The 18,083-nt window shown below is 47.8% G+C and overlaps 1 protein-coding gene and 1 non-coding gene across 2 annotated transcripts; both read left to right on the forward strand.

The window, feature by feature from the left end:
* The first annotated feature begins 1,417 nt into the window (after window positions 1–1,417).
* Window positions 1,418–7,913, forward strand: RPS20 (ribosomal protein S20). Its single transcript, XM_066578309.1, has 4 exons — window positions 1,418–1,568; window positions 4,046–4,145; window positions 4,945–5,018; window positions 7,692–7,913. Exons 1-4 carry the CDS (start codon window positions 1,566–1,568, stop codon window positions 7,872–7,874), a joined length of 360 nt encoding a protein of 119 aa, XP_066434406.1. The 5' UTR covers window positions 1,418–1,565; the 3' UTR covers window positions 7,875–7,913.
* On the forward strand, window positions 4,802–4,869 carry LOC136579392 (small nucleolar RNA U54). The gene has a single exon (XR_010786864.1). It is a non-coding gene; the product is annotated as a small nucleolar RNA U54 (small nucleolar RNA).
* Window positions 7,914–18,083: the final 10,170 nt, after the last annotated feature.

Here is an 18,083-nt window from a genome sequence, read left to right on the forward strand (position 1 = left end):
CTCTCTGCAGGGGGGGGAGGCTGGAAGAGCCAGGAGCAGTGCTCTGAGCTGCTGCCCCCTCTGTGCCTCCTCTCCGCCCCTCTGCACTATTTGCAATGGGGAGAGGTAAGATGGGGCGGGGCTAATTATCGCCACTTAGCCCCATCCCGCCTCCTTTCATTGCAAATAGTGCAAAGGGCGGAGAGGGGGTGGAGAGGAGGCAGAGGGGGGGGGGGGGGCGGGAGCTCAGTTCCTACTCCTGCTCCTGGCTCTTCCATCCTCCCCCCTGCAGATGAGGACTATTTTGGTATCGTCGTAATCGTACCTGCCCACAGAAAACATCTATCATGTCATTTAGCTGTCTGCACACAAATGGATTTGCACTGCGGAATTCTTGGTCGTCGTCCGCACCACGATTCCACAGCAAATACCATTCATAGCAGGCTATGGAGAAACGATTCTTCCTGCATACCAGCGAAAACTGATTGCGATTTCCACAAGCAGAGAAAAAAAATCGCAGCATGCTGTACTTTTGTGTGGCGTCCATGCAGATAGCTTCCATTGAAGTCAGTGGAAGCCGACAGACCCACGGCCCATCCGCAATTGGGATTGCAGAAAGGTCGAGGGTCCCTGCGCCATCACCTAGCGACGGCGTGGAAAAACATAAAAAGAAAATTGTACTGCGCATGTCTGGACCATCCGCAATGAACAAGAAGGAAGACAGATATGAGCGGACGCGGTCAGGGCTGCACTCCGCTGCGGGCTCCAGCATGCGCAATCCAACCTGGTCGCGTGCAGGCGGCCTTATACTGCATGATTATCGCAGTAAAAAAACGAAAAATAGAATTGATGTCTTATCAACCTGCCCTAAAAAAATAAGTAGTACAACCCATTATATGCACCCAAAAATAGTACCAATAAAAACTACAGTTCACGACACACAAAAAAACAACCCCCATACGGCCGTGTCGACGGGGAAATAAAATGTAAGGCTTTTGAAAAGTGGAGATGAAACTCCACAAAGCAATCGCTGTCCTTTAGGCTAGGGTCACATGGTGCGGTTTTGCAGCGGTTTGCCGTTGTATATCCGCACTGTCGCAAAACCGCGGCAAATCCGATCCATGTGAACCTAGCCTAAGGGGCTAATGTATACATAAGACGACTGTGCACAAAATCATGGGTAGTGTCTGAAAATGTATGGCCGCTTTATAATAGGCAGCAAAACTTCTGTAGTGTGGAGATCCCACTGACACAAGAATAGAGGCCGCCATAGCGCCATCCTCCCCACACGTGTGGGAATCGCTCCAGTCACGTGGCTGCACAGCCCACTGCTCATTAGCATGTCACGGCTAGTGGGGGCATGTCTGCCCTCACTAAACATGGCGGCCGGTAACACGCTGTCCCATGCTGATGACGTATCTCCGGTAGGCCGGAAGCCTGGATGGTATAAATACCTTGGTGGAGGGCGGGCTCGGCCTCTTTGAGTACAGCCGTTGCGGTGTACGCACGTCCTGGCCGCCTGCTCCTGGCTCACCGCTGTTCGCTCGCTCCGTACACGAATAAGTCGGTCAGGAAGGTGATTAGACATGGTGAGTGCCGGCTCTGCCGCACGGCGGCCCCTGGCAGCATTGTGTGGGGGCGCACACTGCTATACAGGTAGTCAGACTCTGTAGGCGGGCGGGAGGAGCTCAGTGATAGTATAACATGCTGCGGGCTCACAGCCCTGCCACATCTCCCTGGAAGCAATTGTAGTGCGGACAGTTACTTAAAGGGCCAGTCCAGATAACACACCTCTGTGCCCCATCACCTGTTGGTCCTCTGGATGTTCCTATGTTGCAGTGTAGTGCTCCCCACCCCATATCAGCTATTGCCTTCATGCTGGAAGGGTTTGATTTGACTTTCACATCTCTCGCATAATGTGCCAGCACTGCTCTACCATCTCTTCCTGCAGGGAGGCCAGTGTAATATCATTAGCTCCTATAGTCTAAATGTGCTCTTACATTGATTTCAGTTTGACTGCTAGTAGTTAAGCTTAAAGCCAGCCGACCGAACGATAGTCTCCTTGCTTGTTGCTGGCTTCATGCAAGCATAAACTACCCTGTTTGGTGATGAGCGGCTGCTCGGTGCACTCGCAGCCATACGTGGTCTCTGCCGGCAGAGCCGTTCACAAGCATCGGTAAAACACTAGGCCTGCAGCGGTTTACCTATATGTTCGCGGCCATGAGCCTTTAGGCCCCTGCACACAACTGGGTTTGCATTGCGGAATCTGCAGTTGTCTCCTGCATGGATGAGCCATGGAATTCCGCACATTCACGCCAATAGAACATCTGCATGTCGGCTCACACAAGCGGACACACTGCGAACTTCCACTGGCGACGGAAAAGTCACAGCATGTTCCATTTTTGTGCAGGCTCTGCACGGATAGCTTCCATCTAAGTCAATGGAAGCCGTCTGACCCGCAGCCCTCCCGCCATTAACATTGTTGAAAGGTCACGGGACCCGTGTCATCGCCTAGCAACAGCACAGAAAATAAACAATTGAATAAAGATCTGTACTGTGCATGGCATGTCTGATGGATTGTCGGCTGGACACGGGGTCAGACCCTGCATCCAGAATCCAAACCACTTGAGTGCAGGCAGCCGTACTCCGCATCAAAACCTCTCATTGATCTCCGTTTTATGGTAACTCACTGACTTTCCTACGGGCAGATTCCAGGCTGCTGTAATGACCGCATTGCAGGGTGTTCCCAGTTCTACTAGATCATACTGATCACTATGCTCCGGTGTAGGTTTGCCGTTGCAGTGCTGTGTGGTGGTCTGCTCTTACAGATCTACGAATGGCCCATGAGGCTGCTGTAAAGCATCTCTAAATTCTGTTAAATGTGGCTCGGGCAAGATGGCCGCCCCATAGTCATGTATAGAGAACAGAATAAAAGACAAGAAAATAAACCAATGGAAAACGTATCTGGTTTTAACTGATACGAAAAGTTTTAACGATGGTCCCTTTAAAAGTTAAACTGCCTTAAAATAGAGAAGAAATACTCTGGCCTCCGTCGGTCCCCGTCCAATGTGGCGTTACACATGGAAACGCAGGTGTGAATGGCCCAATAGAAGTCAATGGGCTTTTAGCACTATTACCAGTGAAGTCTGCATGTTATAGGCTGGGGTGAGCTGCTCTGGGAGATCCATGTATTCAGGCTCCCACTTGCATCCTAGTGAGTCATGTGACCGGGGAGTGCAGCGTGCTCAGGCTCCAGCAGATGCAATGATGAACACATCATGTGACCAGAAGTTTATAGCGGATGTAACTATTTTTACTGTGAACTTGTGCATTAAGAGAAACGAGCTGGACATTAATGTTTAACCAATAACCTGCTTCTATCAGTCCCTACATGCTGCTTAATCATCAGACATGGCTTCTGGCTGGTAGATTTGCAGCTTCTACAAGCTTTCCAATGCTGAACTGTGTGCAGGATATTGGATCAGAGCTATTACGCTGGGCACTGCCAATTTTGATACTTTGCTGTCACTGAGCATGCTCGGAGTGCAATGATGAATGCACCTCATCTCCCATTTTGCAGTCCTCTTACACATTTACTCCTCTGCTTCCTTCTCCTGCGCACTGTTAATACAGGATGCTCGCTCATTAGCGGTTTTCTGATGTCATTCACCATGTGATCTGACAACTATTGAGCTGTTGCTTATTTGTCAGCGGATCGCTGACACATTTGCGCAGGCCAATCGAGAAACCGTCCATTTGTACCTGTTAAAGGGCTGTAAGACATGACTGTGGGGTCAGACTGCACATATCTGTAGTCGGGGATACATTGTTCTTTGATAATAGCAAGATATTTAGGAGTCTGAAGTTGAAAGTTTTGGCAGGACTACTTGAGATCTCTTTGCATTGGAGGTACAGATGCCTCAAGGCAATATGGTCACTATGCAAAGGTCATTGCCTTAGTTTAAATTTGGGGTTCAGGAAATGTGTTCACATCTGTAAGGGGTGCTGTACGCTGTTTTCTGGCAAAGCTTTTCCTTGGTACTTATAAATTTGATCTGTTTTCCAGGCATTTAAAGATACAGGCAAAGCCCCTGTTGAGCAGGAAGTGGCCATTCATCGTATCAGAATCACACTAACAAGCCGCAATGTGAAATCCCTGGAGAAAGGTAAGTGTGTTGTGCAAGAGATGATGTGCAGTGTACCCTAAAATATAGTTAGAAGGGGGTTTCATGGGAAATACTACTGATGACCCATCTCCAGGATAGGTCTTCAGTAATTGATCTGGGGTCTGGTGATCAAACACCCACTGTCGGCGCCACCACGCCTGTACAAAGCGCCGGCTGCTCCGCCAACCTCTGTAGTTGCGCCGCATAGAATTGCAGTTGCAGCTCATTAAACTCAATGGGAGCACCTGCAGTTTCAAGTCTACAAGAGCTGGTCACTTCGCAAAGGTCAGTGAGGCAGCCATCGCTCATTACCATTGTGGCGCTAACAATGGGTGGGTGCCACTCATCTGATCGAGCAGGCCCTTTAAAATATATGGAGTTGTATGACACTACAGCACTAAACTTTTCAGTCATTATATGCCAGCTTTAATAAGCTGTTGCCAAGTAAGTTTGTAGTGCAACATATTAACCAGCACATGATTATAGGAGCAGGAATTGGTGAAATCCCATGTGAATGGCCAAATGAAGGGCTTTGCAACATTTAAACAATGTAATGGCACAGCTACTTGCTGGTTTTGCCCCTGTGCAGTTATTTTTGTCATTACTAGTATGACTCAGAAACCCAAGTTGCACCTTGTTTTAGGATTTAGGCTGGTTGGCAATGAGGATAGATTTTTTTCTATGATTTCATAGTGATTGAATTATACGCTATTCTGAGCTGACCGGTCAACTGATCACTGCTTGCATGTAATTGTGGCAAACAGTTTGGAGGCTTCTAATGTGTAAACTTGTCTCTTAGTATGTGCTGACCTGATCCGTGGAGCCAAGGAGAAGAACCTGAAGGTGAAGGGACCTGTGCGCATGCCCACAAAGGTAGATTGTGAACCTACAAATGTACATTCACTAATACGCCTGCAGAGCTTATTTTACAAACCTAAATCCTGTGCACAGCAGCATGGCAGTTTGTGTAGTCTGCGTTGGTTACATGATGCCCAGTCACACCCCTGCCATTTACCAAGCTACTACTGAAGACTTAGGCTGGGTTCACACAGGGTGGATTTATGTGGAAATTCTGTGCAGAACTTCGCTGTGGCAAATCCGCCTGTGGCCGCTAATCCTGGAATTAGCCAGCCACGTGGCCGAGATTTGTCAAACTCCTCCACAGGGGGCGGCCAATCTGTTGTGGCAAAGCCAGCATTAGCCTGCGGTGCAGAATCCCCAGCTTCTGCGTGTCTATTTTTTTGTTGCGGCCACGCTCCTCTACGGGAGCGCCGCCTGCAATGGGAAAGCATGCGGCCAGGCCACTCCACAACCCATGGCTAAGTGCCGCAGGTTTTGAAGCTGCACTTTCCCAGCGGAAATCTTGCAGTTTTTCATTGCGGCAAAACCATGAGATTGCCGGGATTCCACCCTGTGAACCCAGCCTTAGTCCATGATCCCTAGTACTGAAGGCTGTATTTCCTTCTGTGGCATGTAACCTATATGTGCCCTCAGACCTGTGACACCCTCACAGATGGTCATCGTAACATTGCAGTTCATGCAGCAGCTTTTAGGGCATTGCTGCTTAGCATGTAAACACTACATTTTCCATAGCAAAATTGTTGAAACTGTAAAAACTGTTTATAAAATGGATGCGATTTTAATCTCCACATACTACAGAGGACAAAATCTTCCTAAAATTGACTTGGTGTGGCTTATACATCTATAGCTTATCAATGGTTTGTTGCAGCATTTGCTCCTTTCAGTGAGCTGGATGAATTCTGTTGTAAACATGTCTGTACCTCAATCTGCAGTTTGTGTTCTGCATTTTTGGGGGTCTGAATGTGGTCCTTAAACCTTTCCAATTCACTGTCTGACGTCTTCCTATATTCTGATTAAAGCTTTTACAGCTCCAATGTCAGAAGACGTCCGATGGGGTATTTTTACCGTCTATTGCCAGCCACTCTGCTGTCGGTGGCTGTCTGTGCGCAAACTGGCTTTAGCCAGCAGATGGCACTGTTGTATAACAGCAAAAAGAGAACCTTTTGGGAAACCCTGAATCCAAAATTGTATTGGAAAGGGTTAATATGTTCAAGAAGGCTTTTTTTGGTCTGGCAAACTAGAGACTGTTTAGGTTTCACCTGTGTATGGCGCTTTTACACAGTCTGTCAGACAACTCATGTCCAGCGATAATCGTTACTGTGCTTTACACCGGATCGAGCATTGATGACCGGAGGCTGAGCAGGCTGAGGATTGTGCTGGTCTGCCTACATTCACAGAAACGGGCATCTCTCCATTCACCCTCAAACATCTGTCAAGTTCTCAGAGTAAGGGGATGCTGTTCATATTTCCTGACTATGTTCAGTAGGGTTCAGGTTGGGACTTTGCAGAACAGTGCAGTCGTAGAACATATCCTGAAAACAATGTAAGATTGGATTTGTGACGAGGCGTGTTGCCGTATTGCTGACCATTCTCAGTATTATGTTGCTGACAGCACATTGTCTAGACTGTTATGGTACACCTCCATATTTATGGTTCTTGCCTTTACAACAATGGACCAAGACCATACCATGTAAAACCTACCCGGACCATAACCTCCACCGTGCTAAACTGTTGGCACAGCACACTTGTGCAAAAGGTGTTTAGCCATCCTCTAAACCCAGGTGTCCATCTGATTTAAAGAGGAGTAATGTGATGTCACTGCAAAGAATGTTCGGGAAAACTTGCCTGACTTTTGTAGGCTGAATGGAGGGAAATACCAGCTGAAGTGTATCAGGTGGTTAGTGAGAAGTGTGCCATGGAGAGTATCTGATGTCCGTAAGGCCAAAGAGGTCCCACTAAGTATTAACATATGTAAATACTACTTTTATTACTATAGTGTAGTCAATGGGATCTGGTGCATTTAGGTTCCAGTATTTGTAGTTAATAAGGATGGAGCCAAACAATGGAAACGGCACTCCAGGAAGGGTGCAGGTGTGAATGAGGCCTTAAATTTGAGATTTAAACTTGGTGTTATACAGGTATAATCCTTGACTTAATAAAATAGCTCATTGAAGTGTGTAGTAAGTGAAGTGCAGTGACAGGCAGTTATGTCTAGGAATGGCATCTTGTATTCTCAGCCACTAGTTACAATTCTACAAACTCGTTAATAGTAAAACATGTCTGTCACTTCGCCGACACTGTAGCATGACCTGGAGAAGTGACTTAGTTATGGCCTCACTCAGATGGCCATATGCATGTAGTGCCTGGATATTGGGTGCAGCATAGACACCCATCTGTGTGCTGTCTGATCTACTTAGTGGGCACTGGGTCCTGTTCATGAGGACCACAATAGGACAGTGTTTTTTCTAGACTGGCAATTGGTCTGTAAAAGCTCCCATGTGAATCGCCTCATAGACTAATTGGTCCGTGTGCTGCCTGAAATGTATTAACAGTCCATGAATGGGACAGCCAGATGAATAAGGCCTAAATTTCCCTACCTACAAATGAACCTGCCTCCAGTTCTGGATTTAACTTTTATAAGTTAAAGTTTTATAAACCACTTAAAAAATGTACCTTTCTTTTCAGACTCTGCGTATCACTACCAGGAAGACTCCTTGTGGTGAGGGATCCAAGACATGGGATCGCTTCCAGATGCGTATTCACAAGCGCCTAATTGATCTGCACAGTCCCTCTGAGATCGTGAAACAGATCACTTCCATCAGTATCGAGCCTGGTGTAGAAGTTGAAGTCACCATTGCTGATGCATAAATGCCATGTTTCCTGAATAAAGATCTTAAATAAAATCTCCATCTTTGTGGGTGTTCTGGTCAGATTCAAGGATAGACGTGTGTAGGGGCCAAAGACGTGTCACCATTAGACTTTCTGTGTACCCTTCAAACGGTCTGCATGGTTTTGGTGGAAAGACTGGTGTTGAGTGGACATCAAAGTGGCTGGGATATTAAGCCAAGAGCAGGCCCTCTGCCAGGTGAATGTGTGGTGATGGTGGTGGTTTCTGCTTGGCCCATTTAAAAAAAAAGCCAGATGGCCCCTTTAGGCAACTTGTAAAAAATGTAAACCTCCAGTTCTGCAGCTTTCGGTCACACTTGGGGTGTACATCTGGTTATGTCTATACTCTGAGGTATAAAGATTACTTCTAGAATGATCTAAATACAGGCCTAAATGAAGGAGTATTAAATGATTTGCAGCACAAAGGTCTAGATCTCTGCATCCTCTGAACCATTCAGAGTTGTCTAGAAATATTTGGACCTACAGAGCCGCTACTACCTCCTCTATTATATGGTGGATGACAACATGCTCAGACTCTTCACAAAGCTTGTTGAGATTAAACTATTTCCAAATGTAAATTGGTTAAACTGTCCCATAGAAAAACTGTATAGATTCACCTAAATTAACTGTCCCTTAAAGAGTGGTTGTCACCCATGAACCCATAAACTACATTAGGCCAAATGCACGTGGCTGGGTCGGATCCCGCAGCGGAATCGGACGCTGTGCTGGTTGTTGACACCCCACCCCTCAGCAGATTGGTCTTCTGTGTGCTGCGGATGTGCCGGCCAGCAATGTTGCAGATCTGTGGCGAATTCGAAATTGACATTTTGGAATCACCGCAGTCGGACTGCTTCTATTGTCTACAATGGAAGGTGTCCGTGCAGGTCCTGCACAACAATAGAGCATGCTGCGATACTTTCTCCGTGAGCAAGTGACTTCCACTCATGTATGTAGAAGAATCATTTTACATTGCATACTATGGGCGGACAGATTCCACAGCAAAGACCCACCTGTGTGCATTGGGCCTTGTAGGGCTCAGAGGAGGGGAATGGGGACCTACCTCGTTCCTCACCAGATGCCCTGTTCCTATGCTGCATGACTACATATCAGATGGCACTTCAGATGCTTGTGGAGCATGTGCACAAAGCCATATGTAAAGTATCAAGCTGTACGTCAACTTTGTGGGGGCACTGGAATAGGGCACCCTGTGAGTATGAAACCCTGGACTCCCAGTTACCTCACCTTTTGAACCCCATAGTTTAGTTTATGGGGCTCATGGGTGATGGGTTCTCTCCAATGGCTTGGCATTTGCGTAATGGTATTTGACATCTTTCATTGACTGTTCTGTTTAGTGAGGAACTACTTGCTGATCAAGACAACCTGTAACATGGTACTGAATAGAACATTGTCTTCTGGACTCCACTAAAGTAGTGAGTTGGTACTGAGTCATCAGAGGCTCCATAGGTTTTTTGGCTGTCGGGAAGAATGGTGCTGCATGCAATGCTTTTCCTTAATGTGTAAACCACCAAACGCTCTACAGACTGCGTGAGTCACCTGTACACTGGTGGGATCACTCCTGATGTGTTGTGATCTCCACTATGGATGAAGAGGATCAACAGATTCTTAGCCCTTGAGAAAATTTGACACTCCTCTGAAAAACCCCTACACCTAATCTGGAACAAATGCTAGTTTGGTCAACTGTCAAAGGGGTTCTGTCATTAAAGGGGTTGTCCCGCAAAACAAAGTGGGTCTATACACTTCTGTATGGCCATATTAATGCACTTTGTAATGTACATTGTGCATTAATTATGAGCCATACAGAAGTTATCAGAAATTTTTTACTTACCTGTTCCGTTGCTGGCGTCCTCGTTTCCATGGAGCCGTCTAATTTTCAGCGTCTAATTGCCAAATTAGACGCGCTTGCGCAGTCCGGGTCTTCTTCTTTTCTCAATGGGGCTCCGTGTAGCTCCGCCCCATCATGTGCCGATTCCAGCCAATCAGGAGGCTGGAATCGGCAATGGACCGCACAGAAGCCCTGCGGTCCACCGAGGGAGAAGATCCCGGCGGCCATCTTCAGCAGGTAAGTAAGAAGTCACCGGAGCGCGGGGATTCAGGTAAGCGCTGTCCGGTGTTCTTGTTTAACCCCTGCATCGGGGTTGTCTCGCGCCGAACGGGGGGGGCTGTTGGGGAAAAAAAAAACCCGTTTCGGCGCGGGACAACCCCTTTAACTCCTTAAGTACATGGCCCTTTTCCCCCATTTTCGGTTTTCCCCAACATAGATGACTGAAAGCATGATTTTTGCGGGATGAGTTGTAATTTTCAATGGTACTGTTTAATGTACCTTATAATGTACTGATATGCTAAAAATTCTAAAGGCCCATTTACACAACAATTATGGCTCAAAATTCACTTACAAGCCATCGTTTGAGTGATAATCGTTAATGCTCCCGTATTCAATCTCCGGCTGATTATTTTTTGAGCATTAAATCCATCGTTCAGCTGGAGAGAAGATAACACATACTGCATGCTGTTTGCTGTCCGTGGTGCTTATTTTTCACAGGAACACTGATTACATTGTGTTCAGCTTGCAGCCCTGTGGCAGAACAAGAGCTGAATGCAGAGAACAGATCACCTGCTATTCTCTACATACAGGACCTGGAGGCTCATTTACATACAAATGAAAGTGATAAGCTGCTAATGGACACTAGGTTTTGAACGACTATTTTGCATAAACCGCTATCTTGAACAATCTTTGCATGTAAATGGGCCTTAATTGGCGTGAAATGGGGAAAAAACAAAATTCCACCATCTATGGGCGCTTGTTTCTACGGCGCACAAACCAACACAAATGACAACTTTTATTCTATGGGTCAGTATAATTACTACTATACCAAACTTATAGGTTTTTTGCTGTATTAATTTTTTTCATATATTTTACTGCTTTAATCCTCGGACAGCCATAACTTTTTTATTTTTCATTGACATAGTTGTGGGAGGGCTCATTTTTTGCTGGAAGTCCTGTAGTTTGTGTTGGTACCACTTAGAAAAATGCAACTTTTTGATTGCATTTTCCCTTGGGGACAGGGTGACCAAAAAAAGCTAATTTCCGGCGTTTTTTTTCTTTTCTGATCATTGTGCAGGGTAAATGTGTTACTTTAATAGATCAGACTTTTATGGATACAGCGATACCAAATATGTATTTTTGTTTAGATTCTTTTATTATAAATCTGGCAAAAGGGTTTTATTTAACTTTCATTACACTTTTTTTAATTAGTAAAACTTTTTCTTATGCCTTTTTTTTCCCTTAGTCCCCAGAGGAGACAACTTGTGATGCGTTGATCACGCCTGCAGTATGCTGTAATGCCATAGCATTACATCGTACTGCGATCAAATAGGCATTCTGCCATGACAGCTCTGGTGCTTTTCAGAAGGCCCCTAGCTGCCATGACACCTGCACGGCTCCCTGCAATCTCATGGCTGGGGGGACGTATGGGACCCTCAAATCACCTGGGGGATTTAAATGCTATCAGAATTGACAGCAGCACTCTAAAGGTTAACAGCTCTGATGAGCTGCGTGGCTTATCGGAGCTGTTGCTGGTGGGTGTCTGCTGTGTAAAAAAAAAAAAAAAAAAAAAAAGCCAGTGCCTGCGTTGTATGGAACATCACCCCGCATTCTCCCTTCATACAGACCCCAACGCTGCAGGATGTAACTGTACGTCCTATAGTGTTAAGGGGTTTAAAAAAAATTCTGTACTTATTCCTCCCCAGGCCGTTTTACCACATCTTCACTTCACCTATCTTCTCCTCGCTCCTCTAGTTCTCAGGCAGCCTGCTTTAACGTGCAGGGTCTCACTGCTACACATACTATATGAACACTAACGTTGCTACCAGGCACATCTGCAGTAAGAGTGAATGCACACAGGTGGATTTGAATTGCAGAATGCGGAGCGGGTGCCTGCCTCCGGATTCCCGCAGCAAATACCGACCATAGTAGGGAATGCAAAAATGATTCTTCATGCACACGAGCAGAAACGAATAGCTGTTTCTGCTCACAGATGAAAGATCGCAGCATGCTTCATTTTCCTGTGGATTGAAGTCAATTAAAGCTGTCCGCCCCTGTGGCCTAGGAAAAGCAGGAGTTTAGAAAACAGTTTGTGCTGCGCATGTCCAACGGCAAGCTGGCTGCAGCACAGAAAAGAAAATACAGATATGCACAGATGCCGGCTTGGCGCAGGGTCGCATTCTGCTGCGGAGTCCCGCCCGCCTGCTCAGGATCGGCATTCCCTGCTGGGCAGTGAACACTGTCACTAGTGACTGGGTACACTGGCCTGCAGAATGCCTGTGAATGTATGTAATGTCACAGGAAGAGGAGGATCCGACCAGCTTACAGGCATTTGACCCGGGAGACTGGAGGAGCCAGAAGATCTGGTAAGAAGACTGCCTGGGGAGGAATAGGTGAGTAGAGAATTATTTTTTTTTTTTAAATGACCAAACCTTTAAGCTCCATAGCCTGGCCCCCTTCCAGACGTGTTGGCTCTACCCTAAAGTCTGCAACATGCACTACATACGGGGGATCGGTTTACAGGCCTTCTTCACATTTATTATTTTGGCGGTCAGACTGGATCTTCAAATAAGCTGTGGGCTCCAAAATTTGCAAAATGTGTTTTCTACTGTCTTGATCTCATTTGGGTGGATGCAATGAGCCTATAGGCTAGTGGTCGGCCCACAACACACCACCTAGCCACATGATGGAAATTATTGCCTGGCCTGTTCCTGATCATGAAGGCGGAGTACGGTGCTTGCCTATATATCCACTGGGCAGTTAAAGGGATTAAATCACCGATATGGTATAAATTAAAGCTACGGTATATCAATGTTGTGTCTTTCTGACTGTAGACTGCTTTTATTCTGTTATCGGTACATGACTACGGGGCGTCCATCTTGCCTGCTTTAAATTCAACAGCAGTTTCGTCCTTCCATGCTGGGGCTTTATTCACACGAGTGTACATATACGCAGTTATTTACTGTACTATATGGGGGGGGGGGGGGGGGGGGGGGGGGGGACAGACTAACGAAAACTACTCTGTAGAGCTGATCTGTTTAGGGCCTCAAGTCCACGGGCGGATTTGGTTTGTGTAAGACTCGCAATTCAAGCCGTCCATAGGGAACCATGGGCGTCCGCACCTCAATGAAAGCATGCAGATTTGTTTTCCGTATACCGCATGCGGAAAACAAATCGCAGCATGCTCTATTGTAGTGCGAATTCTGTGCGGATGTATTGTATTGCGGATGACAGCGGAGGCTCGCTGGCGGTCGCGCTCACTACAAGGGTTTCCTTTGTATCTCCCGTGCAGTTGCTTAGCGATGACGCGGGCATGCGCAGCCCATCTGCAGTGTTAGTTGCGTATGGGCTACGGGTCAGATGCCTACATGGACTTCAATGCAGGCCATCGGCGCAGATTCCACTGCAAAATACAGAATGCTGCGATTTTTCTCCTGCTTCCAGAATACGCATTTGTATCCGTGAATGCGGAAAAAAAATCTAAAGTACATGCCTGCGTTGTACCGCGAATCATCCGGTGGCCGGCGGGCACGGAATTTACAACTCTAATCCGGTCGCGTGGGACCGGCCTTCATGAAACTGATAGCAGAATGGATTTAATCTGAAGTGAGACGAAACTGCAGTCCCCGTTTTAACAGATTCCGTATAAATATCTGTAAAACACACCGCGGCCGCTTCTATTAGTTTGCTTCATCCCGTTTAGGTCAGTTTTTACCAAATTCGCTTTGTATTCATTTTTTCCTTTCCTTCTGCGCACGCCCGGACCGCAGCATTACTGAGGCTCGGGGAATCCCATGAAAATCAATTAAATTAAAATGGAACGGTTTTTGTTTCTGTTCCGCTGCTCCTCTGGAAAGAGAACACGTCTGGACCTGCTTGGACTAATTGGCTGCGTGTATTTTTTTGCATGTGAGCAAAAAGCAGCAAAATATACACCAATACGTGTGCAAAAAAGCACACTGACTAAATTTTGCGCAGGAACCTCTAAATGGAGCCTTAGTGCAGATGAGGGTTGGTTTATTGTGAAGTAATGACGTGATACTGGTGTGAAAAAGGACAAGATGGCGCCCACAACACAGCAGTGAAGGGTATGTCTGTAAAGCTGCCAGCAGGGGGAGCCCTTGTCATGCAGATACATTATAACTATGAGCCCAAATACAGCCGCAACACGGCGGTGAGCGCTGAGCCGTCAGCCAATCAGTGCTCTGCAGCCAGAACTGGGCGGGACGATCCAGGCCGGCGAGTTATGATACGCAGAGACATCATCCAATGGGATTGTACGGTACCGCGATCACATAAATGGCGGGAAGGAGGGCGCTGGGTAGTTATTAGCGGGCGTCCTGTGTGGCTGGGAGCACAAGCGGCGCGGGAGTCAGGATACGAGCTTTTCAGTTGCGGGACTGCTGTAGTCAAGGGAAAGCCGCGAAGTGCGTGCCGGTCCGTTATGTGGTAGTTGTCGGGTGACTTGGTGTTGGTCACGTGTTCTTGTCTCAGAAGCTGTCAGTTGTGTCTGGAGATGTCAGCCTTCTCCACGGGCAGCTGGCTGGGGAAGCCGGAGTGGCTTATGTGATCTAGGAGGGTCCCCCCATGATGCCAGTCACAGCTGGCGGCCGTAACGGCTCGCTCACACCTGCAGTAAGGTTTTTGCAGCGCAGAAATGAAGAAATTATTTTTTTTCTTCTACTGCAATAGATTTTTTTTTTTATAAAACACATCTTTATTTCACTGGAGCCTGCAACGCTCCTCCTCAGCGCAGGTGGCATATTTGATATTTCAGCCGCACTTAAGCAGCGCTTCTGATTGGAGTCACCTGATTGGCTCTTCGGCACCACGTGACTACACTGCGTGCACGCGGATTGCCTTAAGCAGCCGTGCACAAAGAGCCGTGCTAACCCTAAACCTACACCCCCCCTCCCCCCCCCCCCCCCCCCCCGTGGGTCTCGTGAAGTAGCACTCGTGCACATCTCCAAAGGGGGGTCTGTGCACGGCTGCTCAACTGTAGTGTGTAGTGCACGGTTGCTGAAGGCAATCCGCGTGCACGCTGTGTAGTCACGTGGTGCCGAAGAGCCAATCAGGTGGCTCTAATCAGCAGCGCTGCTTAAGTGTGGCTGAAATCCCAAATATGCGCGCAGGTGGTCATGTCTGGGACCTTCGTCACGGCTTTCCACTAGAAGAGGATGACATGGCGCAGCAAGCTGCACTACTTTGTGCAGTGAAGTCTGGCCATGCTGTCAGTGAGGGTCAGTTTGGCGCGGTTTGGCTTTGTCATGAGACAGTTCCAGGTAGTGGCGGGGCGCCCAGAACAGAGCGGGGAAACGGGACTCCATAACGCTGATGTGAACGATCCCTAATTTAGTTAAAAACTGAGCAGGCGGCTCACAGATGCAGCGATGCCAAATACGTGTAATTTTTATTTTTTTTGGCTCATTTTTAGTCTTTTTATTATAAATGACAGAAGGGGGTCTTACTTTTTTTTTTTTTCTTGTTTAGTAAAACTTTATTTATATTTTAAGTCCCCATAGCGGCCAACACACGATGCTCTGATCGCTCCTGCAGTATGATGTAGTGCCATAGCATTGCATCATACTGCTATCGGGCAGGCGGTCTATCAGGCCTCCCCTCGGGGATGGCTTGATGGGCATTCTACCTTGACAGCCCTGCAGCCTTTCAGAAGGCCCCGGCTGCCATGACACCCGCACAGCCCCCTGCAGTCTCATTGTTGGGGGTGTACGGGACCCCTGATCACTGCTCGGGGGATTTAAATGTCGCTCTAAGAACTGACGGCATTTATCAGAGCGGCTGCCGACAGGTGTCAGCTGTAAGACACAGCAGCCAGCCACGATGTATGGAGTGAGGCCGCCGCACGATCTCCCATCACACATGCCCTGCAGCCACAAGCCATGTAAAGGCGTATTGGCGGTTGTTAGAGGGCTTCACCACAATCTGGTGTTCTGAATGGACTCATCGATATTCCTGGAGTTTTTAAGTGACTTGTTACAGTGATGATTAACCCCTTAAGGACAAAGCGTGGTACACATACGGCGCTTGATGCTGGACTTTACTTCCCGCTGATAGTAGAAATACGGCGTGGGATTAAAGCCTCTGCTGCTGCAATCAAGCAGGAGCCGGTTGGGTCCGCAGTGGGTAGACACAGTGGAGAAGCCGTTTAAGTGCCCTCCCCTTTCTTGGGTACACTTAATGGCTGCTACCTTCTAAAAAGTGAGTGAATTATTGCCACTATGCAAGCCAGCGATCACCTGACCGCCGGGTGCCCCCTGTGCCAGCAGAGCCGCAGGGTCCCAGTAGACCCTGACCAGCTCTGCCAGTGACTAATGTCACTACAGGGGGATGTTTCCTCCTGTGCCTGCAGCTCCTATGGGTGCCCCAGCTACAGCGGGAAAATGTCAAATAAAAACAGGAATGCCCCCCCAAAGTGTCAAAACAGCCTGGTCCTTAAGGGGTTAAAGGGGCTGTACCAGTATGGAGACACTCGCTGATCTCCTATAGCCTGTCATTGTGAGGGTCTCTTCTCCCCCCTTGCTGACGTTGCCATGAAGGGAGCGCTGGCCAGGCATGCAAGATCAGCGCACCATTTGTTTCGATGAGGCTGACGGAAATTGCTAAGTTTCTCCATGTGGTTAAGGGTTAACTTCAATTTCCAGTAGAACACCTTTAACCTTTTAATAACCAGCAATTTTCTCAAATCTTTGGATTTTTTTTCTCTTTTTCTTCCCCACGAGCGGTACCTACAGCGTCCTGTCAGCGCGGCCGTAGAAGGGGTTGTTTTTTCTTTAACCTTTTTGTATGACATTTGCTGTTCAGGATAAAAAGCGCTCTTTATTAGTGCCGACTTTTCCCAACAGCCCCCAACGGTGTTCACAATAGTTTTATGGGAAAGGGTGTTCTCCGAACTTTTTAATATTTTTATTAATCAAAAGCTGTAACTAGAGATGAGTGAGCATACTCATTAGGGACAAATACTCACGCGAGTATCCTTTTCGAGTATCTGCCTGCTCGTCCACAAAGATTCGGGAGTGGGGGAGGAGGGGATGCACTGCTGGCAATAATGGAATTGTATGTACCCAAACTGTGGCATCAAGCATGTATATGGAAGGATTAGCAGCACTGTGTAAGGAGCTGAACAGGCATCAGTCCAGTCACAAACGTCTTAGACTTTCTGCCAAGAATGAGCACCAGTGTAAGGCTAACCTCACACGGGCGAGTGCGATATCATTGTTTGTTTTTGGGGTTTCTTGTTTCAAAACCACCTTGCATCACTCTGGTGAACCAGGGATCCTCTGCTGCTGCAGAGGATCGCAAAGTTTCTCAGTGTTTTCAATGGGGAAGCATTGGATTGTGTGCACCCAGCATGTGGTGTGATGCGGTAGTATTGCATCTTGACACCACCAGAAGCCAGGGGTTTGACAGGGAGAACGCCCCTATCGCACCCCCAGCTCCCGATTGGGTCAAGGCTGGAAGGTCCTATATGCACTGTGTATTGATTAGTGCCTGGGCTGCAGCCTTAGCCTGAGGATTACTTGTCTTCGTAGGCGTACTTTATTAGATGTGAATGTTGCCATGTTTGGCAGCATTAACATCTAAGAATTTAAGGCTACGATGAAAATTAACCCTCAGGCTGAGACTGCAGCAGCCCGGGCACTAATCAATACACGCGCCACAGTGATCCGGCTGTCAGGTTCGTGCTACACGCAACCTCTGTGCTGCCTGACGCCTGTTCCCCCGCTCATGGCTCCCTATTGCCACAGGCTGCACATGTGCTTCACCGCCGGGACAGCCACAGTCTCTGTGCAGCCTGCCGGCATTCGGCTGTCACCTCCGTGCCACCTGCTGCTTCAGGGTTGCATAAGGTCACCTCCCCCACTCACCGGTCCCAATTGTGCCCGCAGGCTGCGCATGTGCTTCACCACCAGTACAGCCACCCGACGTGTCTATGCTGCGTCCCTCCATGCTGGCCGCCGCCTCAGGGCTCCATTATGTCAGCTCCCCCCGCTGTGTGCTCCGCTGCTAGCACACCTTTAGTGGCCTTCCAGGACCTACAAGGCAAGCAGCTGTGCAGCCAATCACGTTTAGGGGTATCACCCCCCCCCCCCCCCCCCCTTCCACTCACC

This window comes from Eleutherodactylus coqui, chromosome 9, assembly GCF_035609145.1.
Source record: "Eleutherodactylus coqui strain aEleCoq1 chromosome 9, aEleCoq1.hap1, whole genome shotgun sequence".
Classification (NCBI taxonomy): domain Eukaryota; kingdom Metazoa; phylum Chordata; class Amphibia; order Anura; family Eleutherodactylidae; genus Eleutherodactylus; species Eleutherodactylus coqui.